This window comes from Primulina eburnea, chromosome 5, assembly GCF_022965805.1.
Source record: "Primulina eburnea isolate SZY01 chromosome 5, ASM2296580v1, whole genome shotgun sequence".
In the NCBI taxonomy this organism is placed as follows: domain Eukaryota; kingdom Viridiplantae; phylum Streptophyta; class Magnoliopsida; order Lamiales; family Gesneriaceae; genus Primulina; species Primulina eburnea.
This window is the reverse complement of record NC_133105.1, coordinates 418689-441598: the sequence shown is the minus strand read 5'-3', so window position 1 is coordinate 441598 and position 22910 is coordinate 418689. Positions and strand designations below refer to the sequence as shown.

At 32.1% G+C, this 22910-nt stretch overlaps 3 protein-coding genes across 4 annotated transcripts; 2 read left to right on the top strand and 1 right to left on the bottom strand.

The window, feature by feature from the left end:
• Positions 1–3014: 3014 nt before the first annotated feature.
• Positions 3015–4294, bottom strand: LOC140831534 (uncharacterized). The gene has a single exon (XM_073195282.1). It carries the CDS (start codon positions 4292–4294, stop codon positions 3167–3169), a length of 1128 nt encoding a protein of 375 aa, XP_073051383.1. The 3' UTR covers positions 3015–3166.
• Positions 4295–5286: 992 nt separating this feature from the next.
• On the top strand, positions 5287–8239 carry LOC140831966 (uncharacterized). 2 transcript variants are annotated; one of them, XM_073195704.1, is made up of 4 exons: positions 5287–5629; positions 6340–6447; positions 6555–6625; positions 7825–8239. In XM_073195704.1, exons 1-4 carry the CDS (start codon positions 5456–5458, stop codon positions 8078–8080), a joined length of 609 nt encoding a protein of 202 aa, XP_073051805.1. In that variant the 5' UTR covers positions 5287–5455; the 3' UTR covers positions 8081–8239. The 2 variants fall into 2 exon arrangements, with proteins under 2 accessions (XP_073051805.1, XP_073051803.1); XM_073195702.1 differs by having other exon boundaries at positions 5291–5632; positions 7825–8233.
• Positions 8240–13154: 4915 nt separating this feature from the next.
• LOC140831533 (ethylene-responsive transcription factor TINY-like) lies at positions 13155–14256 on the top strand. The gene has a single exon (XM_073195281.1). The coding sequence runs from the start codon at positions 13329–13331 to the stop codon at positions 14070–14072; it is 744 nt and encodes a 247-aa protein (XP_073051382.1). The 5' UTR covers positions 13155–13328; the 3' UTR covers positions 14073–14256.
• Positions 14257–22910: the final 8654 nt, after the last annotated feature.

Here is a 22910-nt window from a genome sequence, read left to right as displayed (position 1 = left end):
GTTAATTCAGCTTTATCTAACCTATATTATTTACTTGCTGCCAGCTAACCTTGTTAGACATGATATGTATAGATATTGCTGCAGTTTCGACTTGATTCTCTCCTTGTATAGCCTAGCACTATCCTTGTATATAATTGTTTAAATTAGGAGTTTATTTTTGCTTATCTAGCCTTGATAGGAACTCGAGACAATTGTATACATACTTCTTCTTGTGATTAATAAAATATCAGATTCATAAAAATAAACATAATATTTGAACGATGAGGTATCCACCAAACACCCTCTCAAAAGATAAATTTTCATGATACAACACTATTGTAAAATTATTTTAAAAAAACACTAATATTAAACATAGATATTGGATACTTTCTCGTTCCGTTATGTTTTGTTTAAATTTATGTTCCAGTTCAATCATTTCTGATTATATTAAGCTTTTTGATATCTGTCAAGATCATGGTTCGCCGAAACGGGAACGGAACAGCCGGAACGGGCGTTTCGGAACCGGAACGTCAGCAACTTTGACGATGTTCTGGGGTGTGTAGATTGATGGCTTGTATCGGCGTTTCATATACCGAAAACGGGGATATAAAGGTGGAATCTTGAGCCTTCTTCCCGCTGCATCCATCAATGAAAGACTAATAAAGAAGATACGACAAGTCAACTATTCTATTGAGAAATTTTCATTACAAAGTGTGAAAAAAAAAACTAAGTTAATTATAAAATATTTCTATTTTGATTGATGTTAAATAATTTGTAACATCACTTTATATAAGATTTGATGCTTATTATTAGTCCATCACTCTAAATTGATTCAAATTTGTGCGAACTTATATATATCCAATCGAAAATATTTTAAAGTTTTAATTAATTAAATACAAATAATTTTTAATAGTATATTTAATTTTTGATATGGTTGGAAATATTTTAAATATAATGACGATATAAATTGTGTTCAATAAATTGTTAATAAAATTTTAAAAATATTTAAATTTCTTATTTACATCAAATAATCTATTTAAATTATATTTATTTTAGTTTTTATATTTCTAAATATTTTCCAAAATTTTTAATTTTTATATATTTATAATATTTTTTTTAAACACCCGTTCCGTGACCGTTCCGCGAAATTTCATTGTAACTGGAACGGTAGCATCTGTTCCGATCTCCGCGACCGCGACAGCGAACCATGGTCAAGATTGAGTCAGCGAGACAATCTCAAACAAATTATGTTTTGTTTTCAAGATAAACCAATCTAAAATATCAATTAGATAATCATGAGGTTAAGATAATTATTTGAGGTTGGTAGTATATAAGTTCGTAATTCATGGTTCGATTTATAATCATATAATTTTGTATGATCATTTTGGATGTATTAGGATCGTTTTTATTCACTAATACATGCTTGTTTCACTTGTTTTTTATACATGTAGATCTCAGTTACTTATTCTTATTTTTTTAGCGAGTGTATACTGAACAAATCATCATATTAATGCAGTAACTTACAAATCACGGTACTCGTCAAAAAATATGGTTGACTCGAACACAACTTTGGGAGCCCTTAATCGCTCATCTTTAAGAGAACGTTTCTACTGCTTCCCTATATGTTCTCAGTACGCTAATTAGGTTATTAAATTGTGTTAGACTTTTTATCATCAACAATTATCTAGAACGATTTCCAAACTCGCCCCCCTTCGAGATTCCAATAGAGTGCGGGCTACCCCAATTAAAGATATTTTATTTATTATTTGAGATCTCGAGGGGTTCAAAAATAATATAGAAAATGACAACACAGAGGAATAAAACTGAATTTTTAGTTTGAAATTAATAAAACGAAAAAAGTATAGATGACATTTAATTAATTTAAGGCTAATTGGGTACAGGAAAAAAAAACGTAGCTGAAAATGCAAAAAAAATATTCAGAAGAACGCAAAAACTTGTGTGAGACGGTCTCACGGGTCGAATTTATGAGACAGATTTCTTATTTGGGTCATCCATAAAAAAATATAATTTTTTGAGTGAGTCTCATGTGAGACCGTCTCACGAGACGGGTCAATCCTACTCATATTCACAATAAAAAGTAATACTCTTAACATAAAAAATAATATTTTTTCATGGATAACCCAAATAAGATATCCGTCTCACAAATACGACCCGTGAGACCGTCTCACATAAGTTTTTGTCTAATTTTTTATGCTAAAATTATTACTTTTTATTGTGAATATGATTAAGATTGATCCGTCTCATATATTAGTATCCGTGAGACGGTCTCACATGACACCTACTCAAAGAAGAAAATGATTAATTGGCATCCTCTTTTATGACTCAGATGGATGGAAGAATAATCCGATGGCCATTAAATTCTTTTAATGGGAAATTATATTTCCGTAATAAATCTTTCTACAATGAATACTCTCTAAAAACTTTATGTCTTCATTATTTTCAAAAAGTAATTTTATTTCAATATGTAAAAAGGTTTTTGAAACCAAATAACAATTTTATTTTGACATATTAAAAACATTTAGTTGAAGATATATGTTTTTGGGGAAAATATTATATTTTAGATTTTTTTAATATTTATAATCATCAATAACTTGCAAAAAATTAATGATGAATTTGACCTAAAAGTGGATGAGATGTTTTTCGATTACTGGAAGATGTTAAAAGTATTAGCAATCAATTAATCGAAATCTATTTTCGAAGGATGAATTGATAAAATAGGACACAATGAAAGGTGACATTGAAAACGAAATAAAATGTTTGATTTAATAAACAAAAAATAGGGGAATTAATTATAATAAAATTTAGGTATAAATAGTAGATGATTGCCAACTTCGAGGACGAATCTGACATGCAGCATATGCATGGCCTTACTCTATACCCCACCGCACGTGACTCATTTTAACAATAAAATATAAAATATTAACTTTTTAGTTTTACACACAAGGCCAGGGTTACATACAACTATACGGACCATGTTTTTATTATATTTAAATTTAAATAATAATAATTAGAAACTAGAATCAATACAGGAAGGTTGCAGTTATTTACTACTAAGTACTTCACGAGAAAAAACAAAAAAAAAAAAAAAAAAGAATATAATATTCTAAAATATAATGTACATTAAAAAAAACCATCGAATAATTATAAATTAATTCAGCAGAAAGCGTCAACGTTGATCAAAAAATCCAGACCGCTCATCAACATCTTGGGTCATGTCTGACCGTCCATTTTCTTGCAGAATTCTCAGAAGCTGGGCCCCTTTCCTCCTCGCTCTGGCACTGCAATGCCCCTGCAAAGCTAGCATCACAGCACGCGCCACCTCCTCCGGAGGCGCCACCGTCGCATCTTCATATAAGCCACCGTAGATTACCGCCAAAACGCTTATTGCATGTTCTTTTCCCCTCCCCTCCATTCTCCCCATAACCTCCACCATCATCGGAACAGCCAAAACATGGGCGCGCACCTCATCCGCGCCCTCGGCCGTCGTGCACAGAAGTTCCAACACCGCCAATGACCTCTCCGCCAACGAAATCTCCGCATCCGCCAGTGCCTCCACCACTGCAGTAACTGCCCCGGCCTCTACTGCAACGCTCCTGTTTTCCTCTACCAGGCAAAGCGCCAGTAAGACCTTACTGGACGGCTTACGCGCCACACCATCGCGTAGACACTCCACGACCCCTCTCACCACCGACACCGGACAAGCACCTCCTTCCACCGCAGCGCGTGGGTCTGGGACGAGGGATCTCTCCAGCAACTGAATCACCCCGACCCGGTCGTAGTCTGACCCAGAACTGAAGTGAAGCTCCGCCGTGTGGAACAGCTCCTCCAAATTGGCATGCAAAACTGGTGGCGGAACAGAGATATCCGTTCTGGGGGTGGGCTCCGGATTGGGTTTGGGGTGTGAATATGAGTTATGTCCTATGGGTGAGTTTGAGAGAGGGAATTTCCACTGTGTGAAGCTCTGTGACGTGTTGGAAGAAGAAGACGAGGAAGATTCAGGCTGTGAATGCACTGGCGGAGGTGCCGGCGCCTGGGGAAGTGGAGGTGGAGTGGAGGTGGTGGGACTGAGTACAGTCTGCGTGCATTGGCGAAAGAAAGCACAGGAAAACAATTGAGTACGTGGGGTTGTTTTCAATTTGGGGGAATTATTGTTGGCCTTCATATCACACAGAAGCTTGATCAAGAACACAAAGATGGGTTTGAGAGAGAGAGAGAGAGTGAGAGAGCTCTTTAGCGTAGTGTTGTGAGCTGTGAGGAGGTGATGATAATATACGATTGTTTTGTCATTTTGCATGTACAGAGGGAGGGATTTGTAGTATTATAAGTAACTATGGTCTTGAATGGGCTTTCAGTCTCACTATTTATATCTTCATTCAGAACCCACAAAATTTGGGCCATTTGAAACGGTTAAGTTGGGCCAACCCAGAATATTGAGATCACTTGCTGGACAAACGTTTTATTGGCAGACGGGCTTCTTTTTTTAAGACGAGAAATTGGTCAGGCAAATATGGTGTATGAAGAAATGAGGAGCAAGGAGGTGGCCTCTGATATTATCACTAACATCACTAACTTTTATAAGATGATCGTGACAGAGACGGTCTTCAGCTTCTTCATTGCTCTTTGGTTATCAAAAGTGAGAATGCTCCAGGAAGCCCAAGTTCTCATGTATAATAAGATGATAGAAATAATGAAGCGGCTTTTACGGATGGATATATATATTTTAAGAATGAGGGGAAGAAATGTTTAGCAGCGTTAACTAATAAACACTTCAATAAAGTGGAAAAATATTTTGTCCCCTTGTCCTTTATATTACTACAATATTTTAATAATATAACTTTTACTAAATTATGAAAGATGGAAAAACTACATCTGACTCAAATTTTAGGTTCTTTTCCTTTGTAATTAAAATGTTTTGGATTGATTCCAACAAATTTCCTACCATTTTTTGCAATTAATTTTAGTTACACCACTGTCAGAACTAATCATGAATTGCAATGACAAAATAATAAACCATTATATTCGAATACATTCGTTGTAATTATGTTCTTGATTTTAAACTTAAATTAACTGTTTTGAGCTACATATTTATAGGTAATTTTCGGCCATATAATTAAGATTGCTTGATTTTATTATTTTATTTAAACCGCTTAGAAAATGAGTAGTTAGCCAAATTGCATACAAGTGGAAGAGTAAGATAATAGCATAACTGGTAAATTATTGGTTAAATGAAAATTCTCACCTGCATTTTTTAAGATATTGTGGCGTTGCATCCTTAAAAAAACAAAAACAAACCTCGTGAAATGTAACAGTAAAATATCCTCAATCAGTGAAAGAAAACTCTTCCACCTACTTGTCTTTTTTCCACCTGTCCGATCTTTTTCCTTATTGCATACATTTTTACCTGAAACGGAAAAGGGGAGACAGGGATTTGAGAATTAAACCCAGAACAAAATCCATGGCCACTGATACAAAATCAAGCAATCTGATCAAAGTTAAGCCCGGAATTGGAGATGGGCCATCAACATCTTCATCAAAATCCAAGATCATTGAATCAAAGAAGAAAGTTTCAGAGATCTCAATCAAGCAATCTGTTGATGCCAAGCACCGATCCACTAATAATGTATCCAAAGTTGTATGTATCGATTTCCAAAGTTTTTCCTTCTCCCTATAATAAATCATTTGTTTTTTCGATTTGATTTCTTTTTTGCTATCATTTTTTAATCAAGAGAAGCCAAAACTGAGGTGCCCATTTGTAAGGATTAATTTTATTTCTTTCAATTTGGGTTTATTATAATTTGTATCTTAAAGATTGGTGCTTTCCTGGATTGATTTTTACTTTGTGTTCCTCCCTTTGCCCATTTTCAGTAATTGCCGATTTTTTACCATTAAATTTGGAATATTTGTTAATTATATCGTTTTGTTGCTGCGGATGCATTTTGATTTGACGAAGCTTATGTTTTTTTTTAAAAAAAAAAAAGATTTTTTTATTTGTGCTTGTGGATAATTCATAATCAGAACGTCCTTACTGAACCTTGATTGGCTTTAAAGCCTCCGAGATGTAATCTTTTTATTATCGTTATCTATTATGTTGTTTTCCAAATTTAGCCAACATGCGTTCTAGTTTTTGTCAAGTTTTGATTTTGATTGAATAAATTTGTAGGAATGGAATTGTTTAATATTAGAATTAGCTGCTCTGGATTATAATGGTTTAAACTACTGTCTGCTAATATGTATTCCCCTGGTGGGGATGCATCGGGTGTTGATTATTGCCAACTGTTTATTTTGCGAATTCTTATTTTTTTCTCTTGTTGAATTTCAATGTGTCTTGATCAAGTGAAGATAAGCAAAACGTCACGTCAATCAAAAACTGTCACGAAAACAGTGACCAAAACCAGAGTGAAGAAAGTTTATTCCTTGCCCGGGCAGAAATTTGATGTTCCTGAAGAGGTTCTGTATCAGCTATTTGATTTTGAGCTATATGATTATTCATTTATATCACAAATTAAGCCACGAATAGTCCCTACTTTTCTTGATTTTGCTGCTTTTGTTGACAGAGAGAACCATTGAGGATATTCTATGAATCCTTATCGAAGCAAATACCTTCAAGTGAAATGGCCGAATTTTGGTTAGTTTCTATTCATGCACTGGGCTCTTCTGTTGAGAAAGTTTTGGAGTAGAAATATCACATGTATGTCGTTATACGGTAATTGTGGAGATTGCAATGTTCTTGAAGTTAGGGTTCAATGCCAATTTTCAAGGAGTTTTTTCAAACTGTTGACTGAATTGTTTGCAGTAACAATGCAATACCCCGTCCTATATGGACTTAGCAAGAGGTGTGAATGGCCTTAGAAGAAGACTAGACATAAAACTTTATCAACTATGATTAACTATTTGGAAAGGCGAGTGTGGAGATGCAAAATAATTGCTATTGGAGCTATGAGCAGCAGAGTTCTGCTCAAACATATGGTTAAAATTTAGGCATGTGGTATTGTACAAGTTACTGACTTTCTCATGTTTTTTTTTATAAATATATGTATTTGATATGTATCCGAGAGGCAAAGATGTGACTTTTCTTTCGAGAAGAAGATCTTTTTCTCTTGTACAAGGATAAAAATGCATTTTTTGGATAGAGACCAAGTTGGTTGACTCAATGGGGATGGAGGAGCCAACATCGGTATAAAAATGAAAACAGCACACGTGACAAAAATCTCATTCTTGACATGCATATTCCCAGTTACACAATAGGTAATTAATCAATCTTTACTATACTGATTCATAGGGTTGACTCTTGGGTTATAGCAGCATAATGACATGAACAAGAACAAAGCCACTTGACAGTTTTTAGCCATTGGCATGAGCACTTTCATGGAAATACTTCAAATACTCAAGTAAACAATGGTAAGTGTAGGAACATGATAAAATAATATCTTTACTAAAATCTCTGTAAAGTGTTTCGAACTAGATAATTCACGGTATAAAGAAACTGAGTTCTGTCTTGCTGGAACTTTAGCTCCAGAAATTTGTGATTTGCAGTGACACTACTTGCCACATCCATCCGTGTTTGTGATATGTTCGTTGATTGTTTGAAAAATGCACTTTATTACTGATGCAATGTTGTGCTTCACCGGCCACGGCTTGTATGTTCCTGGGAACATATTTTGTTTTTGAGTTGCTTATTCTCATGCCCAAAACCACTCTACATTTATTCCACTTCTTAATTACATCATTTTCTTCCGCCTTTTTAATCACTATTCACCTTATTCTGAAAATTCTGGTAAACAAGTTGGCCCAAAGAATAGATGGATAATTTTCGCATATTGACAGGATGATGGAGCATGGTTTGCTGTCACCCGAACGAGCGAAGAAGGCCTTTGAGAAAAAGGGAAGGAAGCAAAAGCAACTTCGATCAGGTACTCCAATAAAATCTCCACCACCACCCGTATCAAGTAAACCGGAGAGTTCCAAAAGGCCACAACAGGTCCCCAAGTCCGGTGAAGTAAAACCGAAAAAACGTTTAATAAATGAAAGTGACGACGACGACGACAACTTTGTGCTGAGCCACAAAAGGAGAAAAGGGTAAGAAGTATAGTTTGTGTTGCGACTTTGTATCATTACATGTTCTGAATAAATTCAGTACAATTGAAAACAAGTACCTCAAATTCGTTTGAACGTATGATTAGGCGACATTCTTCATCAATAAGAACATTCATAAATTCCAAAATTTTGATCATCCAAATTCTGGTTGCTAGCAAGTGATAACAACGTACTTGTGAATTCATGTGCCATCTCTGTTAAATTCTCGATGATTCGTGCCTCTTAAAATCTCATATAATCCTCCATATCTCGTTGCTGAGTTATAATTCCAAAAAAAAAAAAAGAGGTTATAGTCGGAGAACAGTATGAGACTTGATTACATGTGTTACATTCCTTAGCGGAGTCACAGCTACTCGATGTCATGGATAAAATGTGCATTAATTGGACTGTGACGTGACCCTGTGTATGAAAATTTCTGCAGCAACATACAAAGATTTGAGTGGAAAGGAACTTGTAGAAGAGATTGAATGAAGTTCATGTTTCATATAAATTGATAATCGATCAGTTCAGGAAAAGAAATCATTAACTTTGTGGTTGTATCTAACATGGATGCCGCCTGATATCATGTGAATTGTACAGAAAAATATCGGTGGGTTTCATTTAATATTGTTTATAAACAGTATGTGTATATATATTAGAGAATGGTGCAGAAAACAAAGTGGTCCTACTTTTTTTCTGTATGAACCTGATATTAATTTTAGCTGTCTTTGAACCAACAAGAGTTCTTTTTCAAAAGAAATCCCAGATGCAAAATATCTCAAGTGTTTGCAAATCACTGATGCAGCGCCATAATTAACTATTTGTTTTGATTGACTGATTAGAAATATAATATCACCAAGAAAATCTATTTGAAAATTCTCTATTATTTGAGATTTTTATAATATCGACACAGAACGATAGATTTAGATTATCTATATTCATTCGATTAAGGAGAAAAAATTATTATTATCATTATTATTATTTTGGGGTAACTAAAAAACACAATTGTTGAAATAATATCATTCTCAATAAAACAGCGATAATGACTTGATTTAGGAAGATTTTGCAATGATACGCATTTCAAACATCATTCACACAAAGGGACCCTCCGATTTTGACGTTTGAAAACGAATTTAGCATGTCGCGATGGCAACTTTAATTTAAATTCCACTCAAAATGTGTTGCTTTTTTAATATTTTCCCCTTGTCACATTTTTATTATACTCCTTTTTTTTTTTTGAAAGGCATACATGTTAAATCATAATCTCAGACTCAAAAATTTCCTAAAATTTAATGAAAGGTGGAAGGCGGCGACGTGTAAGATATATGCATGGACAAGTGTTGGGCGAATGTAATGAATAGAGAGGATTTGACAGGATGTGAGCATAGGTGGCTAAAAGTTGTACAGCAGTGATGCTACTATTACCAACCAAAGGACTTATCATCAATAAATGTCTTGTTAATTCTTGGAGCTTCCTTTTCATTCGGACATATATAACTGATTTTTGTTAATGAATTCAGGTAGAGTAGATGCTATCTGTGAGGGCAGTGCCCTCACAGGATCTCAGCCATTGATTTTACATGGTGATTAAATCTGGGCCTTTGATCACTTCATGGGGTGTATGTGTGTTTAAATCTGGACCTTTGATCACTTTATGGGGGCAGTGCCTCACAAGGTAGGGTGAAATAAACCATGAATTCATTAAGACGTGAAGGTTAAGCTATATTTTCAATTATTATTTGATTGGGTGTTGGATTCATGCAAATCTAACTTGTATATTTTCGCAAAAATATGGTATTGTATTCTGTACGCACGTTGCATAATTCATTTTTAAGTGAAAAAAAAAAACGATTAATTTTTTAATTAATATTGCATCGTCTAAAAGCGTAATTTATTAAGTAATTGATTAAGTGATTAATCGAGTACTAAACAAACAAACAAAAAATTAATATGCATGTATAATACGCAACTGACAAACCCTAATTGGTTTTAAATAATCGAAAAAGGTACATAAATTGTGAATTTGATACATGAGACATTTAGTCAATTGGTTTGATGTCGACTTGATTTATTATTTGATTGTTAAAGCGATCAATCTTCTATGGCGAGAAAGTTAAGATATCATTTCTGAAATAAAAACATTAATTTTAATAATCGCATGCATATATACATATGTAATTTGTTAATTTGGGAGGAGAATTATTAGAATCATATTTAAGTTTTTTAAAGTTTTTATATATTAAATTTTTTATTATTATTGTTGTTGATACGACAGAACATCTCGTCACATAAATGCAATTTTATGGGAAGTTGGTTAGCATCGATCCAAACGTTTTCTTCTTTCCTTCTACAATTACATATTTTTAAATGAACGACCGTAAAAAAATAAATTAAAAAAATTACTAATTAATATTTACCCATGTCAGATACAATTAATTTAATTTGACCACTATTCTATTTATTTTTAATCCAGTGTCGATTTTAAAAATATTAAGAGCATTTTTGTTTTTTGACATGAGTTACTAATTCTATCTTCCACACATTTAGCTTTTCGACATCGATATTGATAGATATCTAGAATGAATAAATAAATGTTCTTTAATAAATATTTTTGGAAATAATACTGACTGATTTATAAGTATTATTAATTGGTAACATTAGATCGAATAAACGGAAAACTGCATTTTTAGTTATATATATTTATCTTTTTACAAATTTGGTTATCTATATTATCGAAATTCAATATTAATTTTGTACCTTTCAATTTTGATAATTTTAATTATTTTATATCGGAGTATTGATGTGTCATCAATATAAACATCAACGTCCAAATCACTGTTACACGCTGTTATGTATGCATTACATAGAAAAAAAGCTAAAATTATTAAGAGGAAAAAAAAAAGAAGCAAAAATAACATACCAAGATCAAAATTTGACGACATAAAATATCAAAATCGTATAATTTACAGATAAGAGACAAAAAATGTAATTTTTCCTAGGATAAATAATAGAAAAATCAAAAGTGGTTATTATAAGAAAAAAAATGGAAATGAATTTATAGGATGGAACATTTGCCCTCACAGTGTTTTAAATTATCCGTCCATATTAAATTTTGTCGTCGAAGAATTTATGCACGGTAACGATACACAAAAGACAATAAAATTTTCTCATTAATGTTATAAATCTTGTATAGTTTGAATAAAATTTAATCTTCATGCAAATCATCTAACTCAGAAATATATTATATCTTGAACCAACATTATTATTATTATTATAAAATATATATTCATTTACTAAAGAGATAGAAATAATATATAAATATAAAGCTATTTGGTATTAATATGATTTTCATAATATTTGTATTGCAATTACAATTCTGGATGGTTAATACAAACGAGGTGATATGTTAAAAATATTTATTTATTCGGACCCAAATATTAAATTATTTTATGTTATTAGCGGACCCTTGGATGAAATCTATCAGTTGTGCGGTTCGTCTTCTTCTTGGGGCCAACTCTGACATAAGCCACATATCAAACACTTTCACCTCGTAAATTAAAGTCCCAAGGCACGCAATTCATTTGTTTCCAAATACATATTAATAATAAATTAATTAATTATTTGGATTCTCTAGCTTGCTGTGTGCATCATTATTTCCAAATACATATTAATAATAAAGAACTCTGATTATGTGGGTAACTTATTTAATACAAATTAACCAGGTGAGAGATTTTATAAAAATATAAATATTATTTTTTTAAAAAAAATATATAGGACTAAATGTTTGTTGCTTTAGTTGTGATCACTATGCAAATACTCTTATAAATCGTACAATAACTCAAATAATATGTTTAATTGTTATATTATAAAGGACGATTATTATATTCCATACAATTCACATTTTTTCTTTAAAAAAAACAGAGAGAAATCGGTGATAGTATCTACAATATTTGAACATAAGTGCTAGTGTAAACTGTAAACCGACCAATAAAACTTGAGGAAGATCTTCGAATTTCTTTCATCAAGATCTGAAGCAACCCCAGGGACAACATATTTCTCAACCCCTACACAAACAAACAAACCAATGAATTGACGATTTTGGTATTATGAGACAAATCATTTATATATTTATTTGTTATTTTTCTTTATTAATGCGTCGACATTTGATTAAACGAGGCCCCATTAGATCCTACCCAGATAGCCAGTTGTTTCCCATGCATGTTTTAAAAAAAGTATTCAACTCAGAAGTGATGTTTAAAAGTTACCAGAACTCATATATACTTAACTTTTAGAGTGAGTTTTATGTGAGTCCGTCTCACGAATCCTAATATGTGAGATGGGTTAATCCTACCCATATTCACAATAAAAAATAATACTCTTAGCATAAAAAATAATACCGAAACCTAAAGATAATTTTAACTAGTAATTAGTTGTGGTTAAGGAATACAAGTACCACCTATGATATTAAACTTGTTAATAGAATAGTTGAAAATTTTATTGGGCAAAACTGCAATATTTGGTCATGTATATTTGTCAAGTATCTCAATATTATATATAAGTAGTATGAGTGTGATTTGGAAACAAGTCTTATCTCAAAAAATTAAAACATATAGACATAAGTAGTATCCAACTCAATTTACATAAGATTATGGTTGGATTCATATACTTGACAAGTCATATGATTTAACAATTATTACAATACATTTGGAATATGAGAGAGAATGAGTGTGATTTGGAAACAAGTATCTCAATAGAACCTAGCTAATGATTTGACACATTTCATGTTCTCATGACCTTTTACGCGATAATTTATGCATCAATGTCCGGGGATAAATGACCAGTACTGAAGATTTACGATATGTCTCTGTGTGTGTGTGTGTGTGTGTGTGGACGGGTTGAAATTGAATGATGAGGGGTTACGTATGGTATATCTAAATTGGATTTTGGAAAGGGACCTGATTTACCACAACAATGGGGTCTACTCTTGTTTTAAATGATGTACCAGTCGTGAAGAAATTATACCAAAAAAACAGACGTCTCTCTTATATTTATTCACCAAATTGCTATTTAATTATCACTACTTTGCATATCACTGCACACTTTGTGTCTATATATATATATATACCTTTCTCCTCAAATCTTCTGATCTTTCCATGTACTTTCCAACGAAGGAAATATAACTGGCTTTCATGCAGCACTGGTTCTGTTGTAAAGATTAGTGTATATACGATCAAGATTTGGCAGATTGCTTGAAAATGGATTCGATTTCAAGAATCTTGTGTAGTACTGATGATCAAAACACCTCTTTGTTCTCATTCTCCTCAGATAACTCCGCCGCCAAGGCGGATCAGTCTCCGGAAACCGCCAAGAAAGACAAGAGAATCCGGGACTGCAACAGTACTTCCAGCAGCAAGCACTCGGTTTACCGGGGAGTTCGAATGCGGAACTGGGGGAAATGGGTGTCCGAAATCCGGGAGCCACGGAAGAAATCACGAATATGGTTGGGTACTTTCGCGACGCCTGAAATGGCGGCGCGTGCGCATGACGTGGCTGCGTTGAGCATCAAAGGGGCCTCGGCCATTCTGAATTTCCCGGAACTGGCAGCTGCTCTGCCGCGTCCGGTTTCCCTCAGCCCACGTGACGTGCAGGCAGCAGCGGCGAAGGCAGCGGCCATGGACAAATTCGATGTCCTCTCCTCTCCTTCGAGTACTTATTCCTCCTTTTGCACAACTTCGTCATCTTCTTCTTCGCTTTCATCTCTGGCTTCTGCAATTGATCTTTCGACAACATCGGAAGAACTGAGCCAGATTGTCGAGTTGCCGAGTTTGGGGTCGTGTTTCGACAACCTGGGCCTGAGGGATGACTTTGTGTACGTCGACAACACGGCGATGGAGGAGTGGTTGGACTCTCCTCCGCCTTGGATCGGCGGCGTTGACGGTGGGGTCGATGCTGATGATGGGATTTCGGGCTGTTTTGAATCTTTGTTGTGGAATTATTGATGTACGCTGTGTGCTTTTTTTTATTCTGTACGTGTTTAATTAATCTTTTTGTGAAATTGTGTGGTTTGACTAGGAGTTTAGGTATCAGTCCTTGCATTTTTCATTAAAAAGGCTAAAGAAATTTCAATTTCGTTAGAACTGTATGTCTGTTAAAACCCTCTTCAAACTGTACAGTGTTAGGCTCATAAATGTTCTTCCAGGTTCAATATATGTATGTATCTCCACACACACACACACACACACACACACACATGCGCACTTCATTTAAATAAATATTTTAATAATGATTTGGATTTTGGAAGACAACCCAAGATGCAGAGATTTTCTGGATATAAGCACACAAATTTAACGCAAGCCAAAGTAGGCTACCTAGATTCTCTCCCAGACAAAATGTGTAACAAGTACTGGACTCGAAATCAACTAAATTTTATTGTAACATAGAATACTTGTGGAAATGCCCAGCGATCTTAATGAACGATAATATAGTCTCATAAACGTCTTTCAATCTAACATTTACGTGAGTTCTATCGCTGGTTTTTTTAAAATTTAATTTAATTTTAAAAAATAAGATGTATGGCGGGTTTTGCAAAATTAAAGCAAAATGATATTGCAGTGTTCGTCATTGATAGCAGTGTTTTGCCTTAATTTTGCAAAATCTCACAATCAACCTTATTTTTGAAATTAATTTTTTTTAAAAAAACCGAGTACAATCATAAACTAAAACAAAGCCTTATTTTTGAAATTATATATATATTTGTTCTTATACTTCTGAGAAATTTCAATATTCGGGTGATAATTAATTATCTGAACATTATTCAAAACATTGTAAGTATTATTCTGTGTAAGTATTTTCATGAATATGGGTTGAAAAGCATTGATTTTTTTTTATTTTTTTTTTTATCTTGCCTGAAATTCTGATACCGAACTTGAGTTTCTGGGTGTTTTGTTGAGTTGAATGGTGGGGGAAAATGAGTTAATCGGGAGGTGGGGTTGATGCGTGAAATTAATGAAAATGATGAGATTTCCATTCAGGGAATAGTGTCATTTTCTTCTTCCCCGATTATTTACCAAATTTTATTTATCATATGCTAATAAAATTAAATTATGGGTTCCAAAAAGTACATTATTTTTTATATGTGTTTATATTGTATAACACATTAATTATTTTATTATTTTAAATAATAATATCATCAGCTATATATTCAACTGAAAAGTATTACTTATAAGTCTTCAACATTTAATTTGTGGATTAATATATATATATATATATATATATATATATATATATATATATATATATATATATATATATATAATCCATACACTTGTAAAAGAGGTCGTTACAGTCATTGTTTTAAATATCACTTTGCATGGTCGAAATTCTGTAAATATAATATTGAAATTAGGGATGTAAATGAGCCGAGCCGAGCCGAGCAGTAGCTGGCTCGGGCTCGGCTCGTTTCATTATTTTCTCGGCTCGGGCTCGGTTCGAGCTCGTTACGAGCCTCGGGTTTGAAGCTCGGGCTCGGCTCGTTCGGAATTTATGAAGCTCGGGTTCGGCTCGTTAATGGCTCGTTTATCTCGTTTAATGAGCCTGGCTCGGGTTCGCCAATAGCAACGGGTTTTGATTAAAAGCGTCGCTAATAGCGACGGGTATTGACACAAACGTCGCTAATAGCGACGGGTATTTACAAAAACGTCGCCGATCTGGATCGGCGACGTTTTTCTACAACTGTCGCAAATAGCGCTAGTTACAGACATCGTCGCGAAAAAGCGACGGTTGTTTTAGACCGTCGCTATTATAGCGACAGTATGTCAAACCTGTCGCTAATGTCGCGACGGTTTGAACAAAAACCGCCGCTAAATGTTTTTTTTTTTAAAATGTTATAATTATTTAAATCTGAAATAAAAATATATTGTGCTGTATAATCGAAAAAAAATTAACAAAATTTGAGAAATATAATCATATTATTAATCTACAAATAATAGTACAAGTGTTTCATACAAAATGAATCAGCCATGTAGCGCTACATCTCCTCCTGTGATGTTGATTTAAAATGAATCAAATTGATTTTTCTTAATGTAACGTTGATGAGAATAACGAAATTTAATAAACTTAAGTGGAGCAGGCGGGATCGCGTGTCAACGAAAGATCCATCTGCATGTCGATGTGTGTGAACGTATAGCTCCCATGACGTTGGATCCCTGCCATGTCGTGCTCGCTAAAATAAATTCAATAATTGTAAAACATTAACATTTATAATTAATGAAATATATATTTTTTCCAAAGTACAATTCAATAAATGTCACGAACATCGTCGCTCGAATATTGAACTTTTTCTATTTCACTTTCAGTTCAGATCAATTTCGTTGTCGTACATAACATTAACATCGACTAGATTTTGAGACGATAAAAGAAATTGAGTTGAGATGTCATGAGGTCCACTTTCGTTGTTTTGAAAAGTATCGTTCGCATCAATTTGATTATGCTCAGTATTTTGCTCAACATCAGTGACATAAGCTCGCCTACGTAGAGTACTCACATGCATCCAATCTGATTCTGCTCTCTTCGTTGTTGGATAAGTCAAATACACAACTTGCGAGGCTTGCGTAGGAAACACAAATGGTTCGTAGTATCCAAGGCTCTTTTTTCGATTGACATCAACAATTTTGTACTTTTTATTAGGAAATACAAATGGTTTGTAATTTCGTCTAAATATGGTTTGTTCTGACATTTTTTTCGATTGTAAGGACAACGGATATATCTATTTAATAAACACTCGGGATGACTAAGTGCAAATGTTACAAACGACTCTAAACGCGACAATTTATAGACAATTTATAGACAGTTTGCTAAAACCGTTGCCATCAGCGACGGTTTGCTAAAACCGGCGCTTATATTAATCGGCGACGGTTTATTCATAACAGTCGCTATTATAGCGACGGTTTGATGTAAACCGTCGCTATAATAGCGACGGGTTTTAATAAACCGTCGCTATAATAGCGACGGGTTTTAATAAACCGTCGCTAAATTTAATATGCGACGGTTTTAATGCAGACTGTCGCTATATAGCGACGATTTATTAAAAACCGTCGCTGATATTTCCGTTTTTTTCGCCCATCAACCACTTAAACGAGCCGAGCTCGAGCTCGAGCTCACGAGCCAGCTAAACGAGCCGAGCTCGAACTCGAGCTCACGAGCCAACTAAACGATCCGAGCTCAATTTTGAGCTCACGAACCTATTATCGAACATGTTCACGAGCTAACGAGCCGAACATCATTAATCTCAAGCTCGGCTCAACAAAATTGTCGAGCCCAAAATAAGGCTCGGGCTCGGCTCGATAAGCTTAACGAACGAGCCCGGACGAACTTTTTAACGAGTCGAGATCCGAAAAACTCGCGAACAACTCGGCTCATTTACATCCCTAATTGAAATATACAAGGATTTGGATGTTTAATGTTTTTTGCTTGAAATAGTAGATAGGGACTACATTGTACATATTTTAAGTTTAATCACAATAATAAAAAAAAAATGCTGGTACTATTATCCAAAATTTAATTCAAATTATTTTTTTAAAAAAAGAATTATTGGATTAGAACATATATAATAAATACGATCAGATGACAGAAAAATAAATAATGAGCAATGTGTTAAGCGTACCACACGTTCTGATAGAATATTTCACGTTTTTAAGGAAGTCAAATAATCTCTGAATCATCCAATTCGTTTTTTACTTTGATTTTTTATGCCTTTAATCTCAAGAAATTTTTCATAAATTAATTTGTCAAACTTTATTGCCAGTTTTATTGCCGGAATTCAATGTGTATAATATATTAACTCAGAAATTTTTTATATATCTTTGCTTATGATTCTCTTTTTAATTGACTCAAATTTTTTATATTATATTAACTCAAAAAGAGTATATATATATTATCTGGGGAAAGAAAGACAAACTTAAAATAGAGCGTGCTTAACATTTTGGGAAGGCACTTTTCTTAAATTTTACATCTAACTTTTGGTAGAACACTTAATTTTGTGTAGTAAAAACAAATTTTTGCATACATTTATCTTGTATATTTACATCATATGTCCAATGTCCCTGAGTTTTGAATTCCTTTAAGCTGTATAGATATAGATTATAGATATACGATTTCAACATGTATTTTCTTTTCATAATTATTTGGGATTTTTCGACTCCGCAACTTTTTATTTTGTCACGAAAAATTAAGCTTTTAACTTTTTATAAATCGACCCCACAAATAATTATTTGATAAAAATTTAAAGAACTTTAAGGTCAAACTGAATGCACATAAATGTAATCCAACACATACCAGACACCAAAATCTTTGAAATAAAATCAACCTTTTCCCCAACATATAACTTTTGAAACGATCCGTTTTGGATTTATTTCATACTTTTAAGAAATCAAACTGTCACAATTATTTATATATTTTATTCTTTCTCGACAATTTAATCAGTCAATTCTATAAAGGAAATTCCAAAAAAAAACATTCTAATAATCAAAACACAAAATAAATAAGAGAAAAACAACCGATTGCTTATCGAAGAATAATGTAATAACTGGTTGGTCAAACTAAATTACAATATAAATATTTTAAAATGTAGAATAAAAAATTACAAAATAAAGTTTGTTATTTGAGGAAATTGTCGCTAATTAATAGCTATTTTCTGAGTCTGAAATGATCATTACAATAATATATTTAGTTAAAAACTCTTATATTATACATAGTAGCGTTATATTTTTATATTTGAAATATATATAGTCACAAGCATTTGGCGGATTAAATATTATAATAAAAATATATTTAGATAAACGAGCATAAAATATATGTTCACAAAAGTATAATTTTTAAATAATTCAAAATGAGTGCAAAAGGGTTATATGAAATAAAATTCTACTTAATCTGTACTAACTCAAATAAAAATTCATATTTTATAAATAAATAAATATTGTGCTTGTGTGGTAGTTTGAATACAAATATTCTCAACCGGCCACCGTGCTTGACCATTTTGGGGGAAAAAGTAAAGTTGGTATTTTATTAGAAAATTTAAAATATTCTGATCATAAATATTTAATTTAAGTTGCAAAAACAAATAGGGACATGCCAAAATAAGAAAATGATTTCGATATGATTGGAACCTGCAGGAGGGAGGCTTACCAAATATGCGTCTCCATGAAGCTTGATTCCCCTTTTTTCTGAAAAAAAAAAATAATCCCACTCCGGGCTGATAGAATATTGATATAATAAAGGTTAATTTAAACTAAAACTCCATACCGGGCTGATATATAATAATCCTATATATATATATATATATATATATATATCAGCCGTTAAAAGCTTAGCTAGTAATAAGTTCTTTTACTATAATTGGATTAATGGATATGTTTTTTTGGGGGAATTTAATAATAAATCGATCGAATGACATTCTAATTTTGGACATTTCTAAACTTGCCAAATAATTACTATTAACATACAATTAGTATATTTTTAAGTATGATGTTAATCGCATGCTTTTTATGATTACTAATAATTATTAATTATTAGTAAATTTTAAAGGAAAAAAAACCGTACCAACTGTAGTCAAATAAATTTTTTTATTTACTATTATCCAAATCCCTTTTTCAAAGTCAAATCTAGCAACTAATTATTCCCCGACAATCTTGTTTAATGTAAATAAATCAGTGGAATATTGATTTCAACTGATAATGACTAAATTAAAATGGGATTATGCTTTTAATAATTATTTTTTAAAGAAAAAAAAATGGACTTTGGATTCGTAAATCGCTTCATTAATTAGAATAAGGTGGGGGGGCATCGCAAGAAACAAATAAAATATGTTAATTTTGAGAACGTGATGTACAATATGCTGCTGAATGGGGTGAATGTAGGAAATAAACTGTACGCATTACAAATATTTACAAGAAAATTATTTAATATTAAAAAAATGTTTGAGGAGACATGAGATGTCTACGTAACAGTAATGAAAGGCCTTCAAAATTACACGTGTTAAAGAAAAGTAATCTTTTTCCATATAAAAATATGGGAATCTTGTAGCTGAGTAAAAACGATTAATGATCCGATTTAATTAATGGATTAATTAATAAGAACAAAAAATCCTACGTATGGTGCCTAATTAAGAAATTATTAGTGCGTCCCCTTATGATTCAGTTAAGATTCGCTTTTAATGGCACTACTAATAATGGAATTATTGATTCCGATTAATTAAATTATGTAAGTAGGGTATGATTAAGATGGTTATTCAAAACTTAGGGTTTTGTGGTGATTTGTTTATGATTTATTTTTAGATTAGGGTAGAAAGAAAGGGCGATAGTCTTCGAAAAATTTCTAATATGTGGTAACTTCAAAAGGATATTAACCTAGCTAGCTAGTTGTTTAATGGTATGTTTGGTAGGATATAACATCACATAATTATTAACACTAATACATGACAGGGATTACAATTTCCTCCAAAATTGTTACCGGATGGAGGACGATTTGAATGAATTTTTTAGATTCGATTAAATAATTGGGTAATCTGACATGAAGATTTTTGAGTTCAAGGATGGAGCCAAGTCTAGTAGCATCTCGCTCATACAGTTATACCCGAACCAGATACTCGATTAAATTATAATATATATCGCTATAAAGTTAAATTTATTTTTGTTATTTTTAATATGCTTTTGTTGAATTATGATAGTTGAATGATATGAATAAAATTATTAATATTGAGTTGATGTTATTTTTGTAGAATAAATGTTATTGGATATAATATTTTTAATATTCTGTTATTTCTTCTAAGGCATTTAATTTGCTAATTTTTATATTTAATATTTTTCTTATTATTCTTTAAAAATTTGGTATACATGCATTACTTCTTTTAATTATATTTATAGGTGGTAATAAGATATTTGGACTATTTATAGATGTACAATTCTCCGATGAATATGTGCATATAGATGAAACTTCAATATCATACGATGATGGAGATTACGACGATGGATATAATAAATGACTAATTGTCATTCCTAAGATTACATGAATCATCTTATATATTATTCATATTACACAGCTACTATATTGTACCTTTTTTTTTTGAAGATAGTACCTTGTTAGGGCATGAATGATGAAACTAGAAGCTACTTTGGTCTATGGAGGTGAGAGAGTTTTGTGCTATCACCTGAATCGAACTAAGGTATCTCTCCTTAGTGAGAGATGTTTATGTCATTGTATTATAAGTGTGATTACAATTAAACGATGAACAGGTATCTTGTAAGACAATCTCACTTATCATTATTCGTGAGACTATTTATATTATTCGTATTTACAATAAAAAATAATATTTTTGACATAAAAATAATTTTTATTAGTTACTCGAATAGAAGATTCGTAACACAAAATTAACTCATGAGACCGTTTCACAAGAATTTTTGTGTTGAATAATACTGTAGGACCGAGTGCTTATCACTTTACCAAAAATTATAACTAGTGGTAATGGTGCAACTCAAATCTTTTAAACCACACAACATCTCAAGCACCACGAATCGATCGCTCTATCAAACAAAGACAATTGCACCCAACAGATACTTAAAATTGAATAACCGTGTAATTAATTACTTATTGTTAGCTCATGAACAATGACTTCCAAATAGTTAATCAGAAATGTCTATATAGAGATCTAATCTAGATAAAATAGGCTAAAACGTATGAGGTTTGATTTTCTCAGCCCGACCCCACAAGATAATTTCCTAGTTTTTCATGGTTTATTTGTTCTATGTGGCTATCAAAATGTAATTTTTTAAAAGATTTTTGATAAGGCAATTAGATATAAGTAATATTTATATAAGAACCTTTCATCTACATAATGAACTAATTAAATATGCATTTTACAAGCTTGAATTTAGATGAATTTAATAGACTAAATAATTAATTACCTTTAGTTGAATATTATAATTATATTAAACTAATTCATGGAATCTTCAAATCCTTAATCTAGAGTAAGAATGACGATTTTTTTGTATATTTTGGAAGACAAATTTTGTATCATAAATTCAAGTGGGAAGCATCGGTACACTGCCGACTATTTGATAATTAATCATATTATTACTTATTAGTGATCGGCACACGCAATACATGTAGTATGTAATTTTTTTATTTTTTAGAAAAGCAGTTTTGAGTATGTAATTTTTATTTTTTATTTTTAGAAAAGCAGTTTTGAAACTTATAAATCGATTTTCCAGCTAGTCCTTTGGAGAAATTTTTTTTCCCCATTCTATACAGTTAGTTTTTTCAACTATTTTGTTAATGTTTGCATTAATTTAATTGAAATAAAATAGTTATATATTTAAATTTAGTTTTGAGTCAAATTACGGGCCAAATCAGTTACTATACACTAATTTAATTAATAACTAGTTACTCAGCACACGCAATGCGTGTGTGTACAATATTTTTTATCATTATTGATGGACTAAAGTGAAATTTGACAAATTATATATGGACTAAATTGATATTTGAATGGTTGAAATAAAAAAAAATAAAAATAAAAGTGTGTGTTGAAATTTAAAAAAATAAACATAAAACAAAAGTGTAATATTAATATCATATAAGGGTAAAATTGGAAAAAAAAAGTTGGTGTCCTTTCTATAGATAGTATAGATATAGATATTGCATCATTTTTTTTTCAATATTTATGGCCAAAAAATCATTCAAAAAAAAAAAAATGCATCAAAAGTAACGAATTTTGCGCTCTATCGTTTTCTTATATCATTTAGTTTAAATTTTAATATAATTTCTACGATTTGCAAGTGCAAAATTTA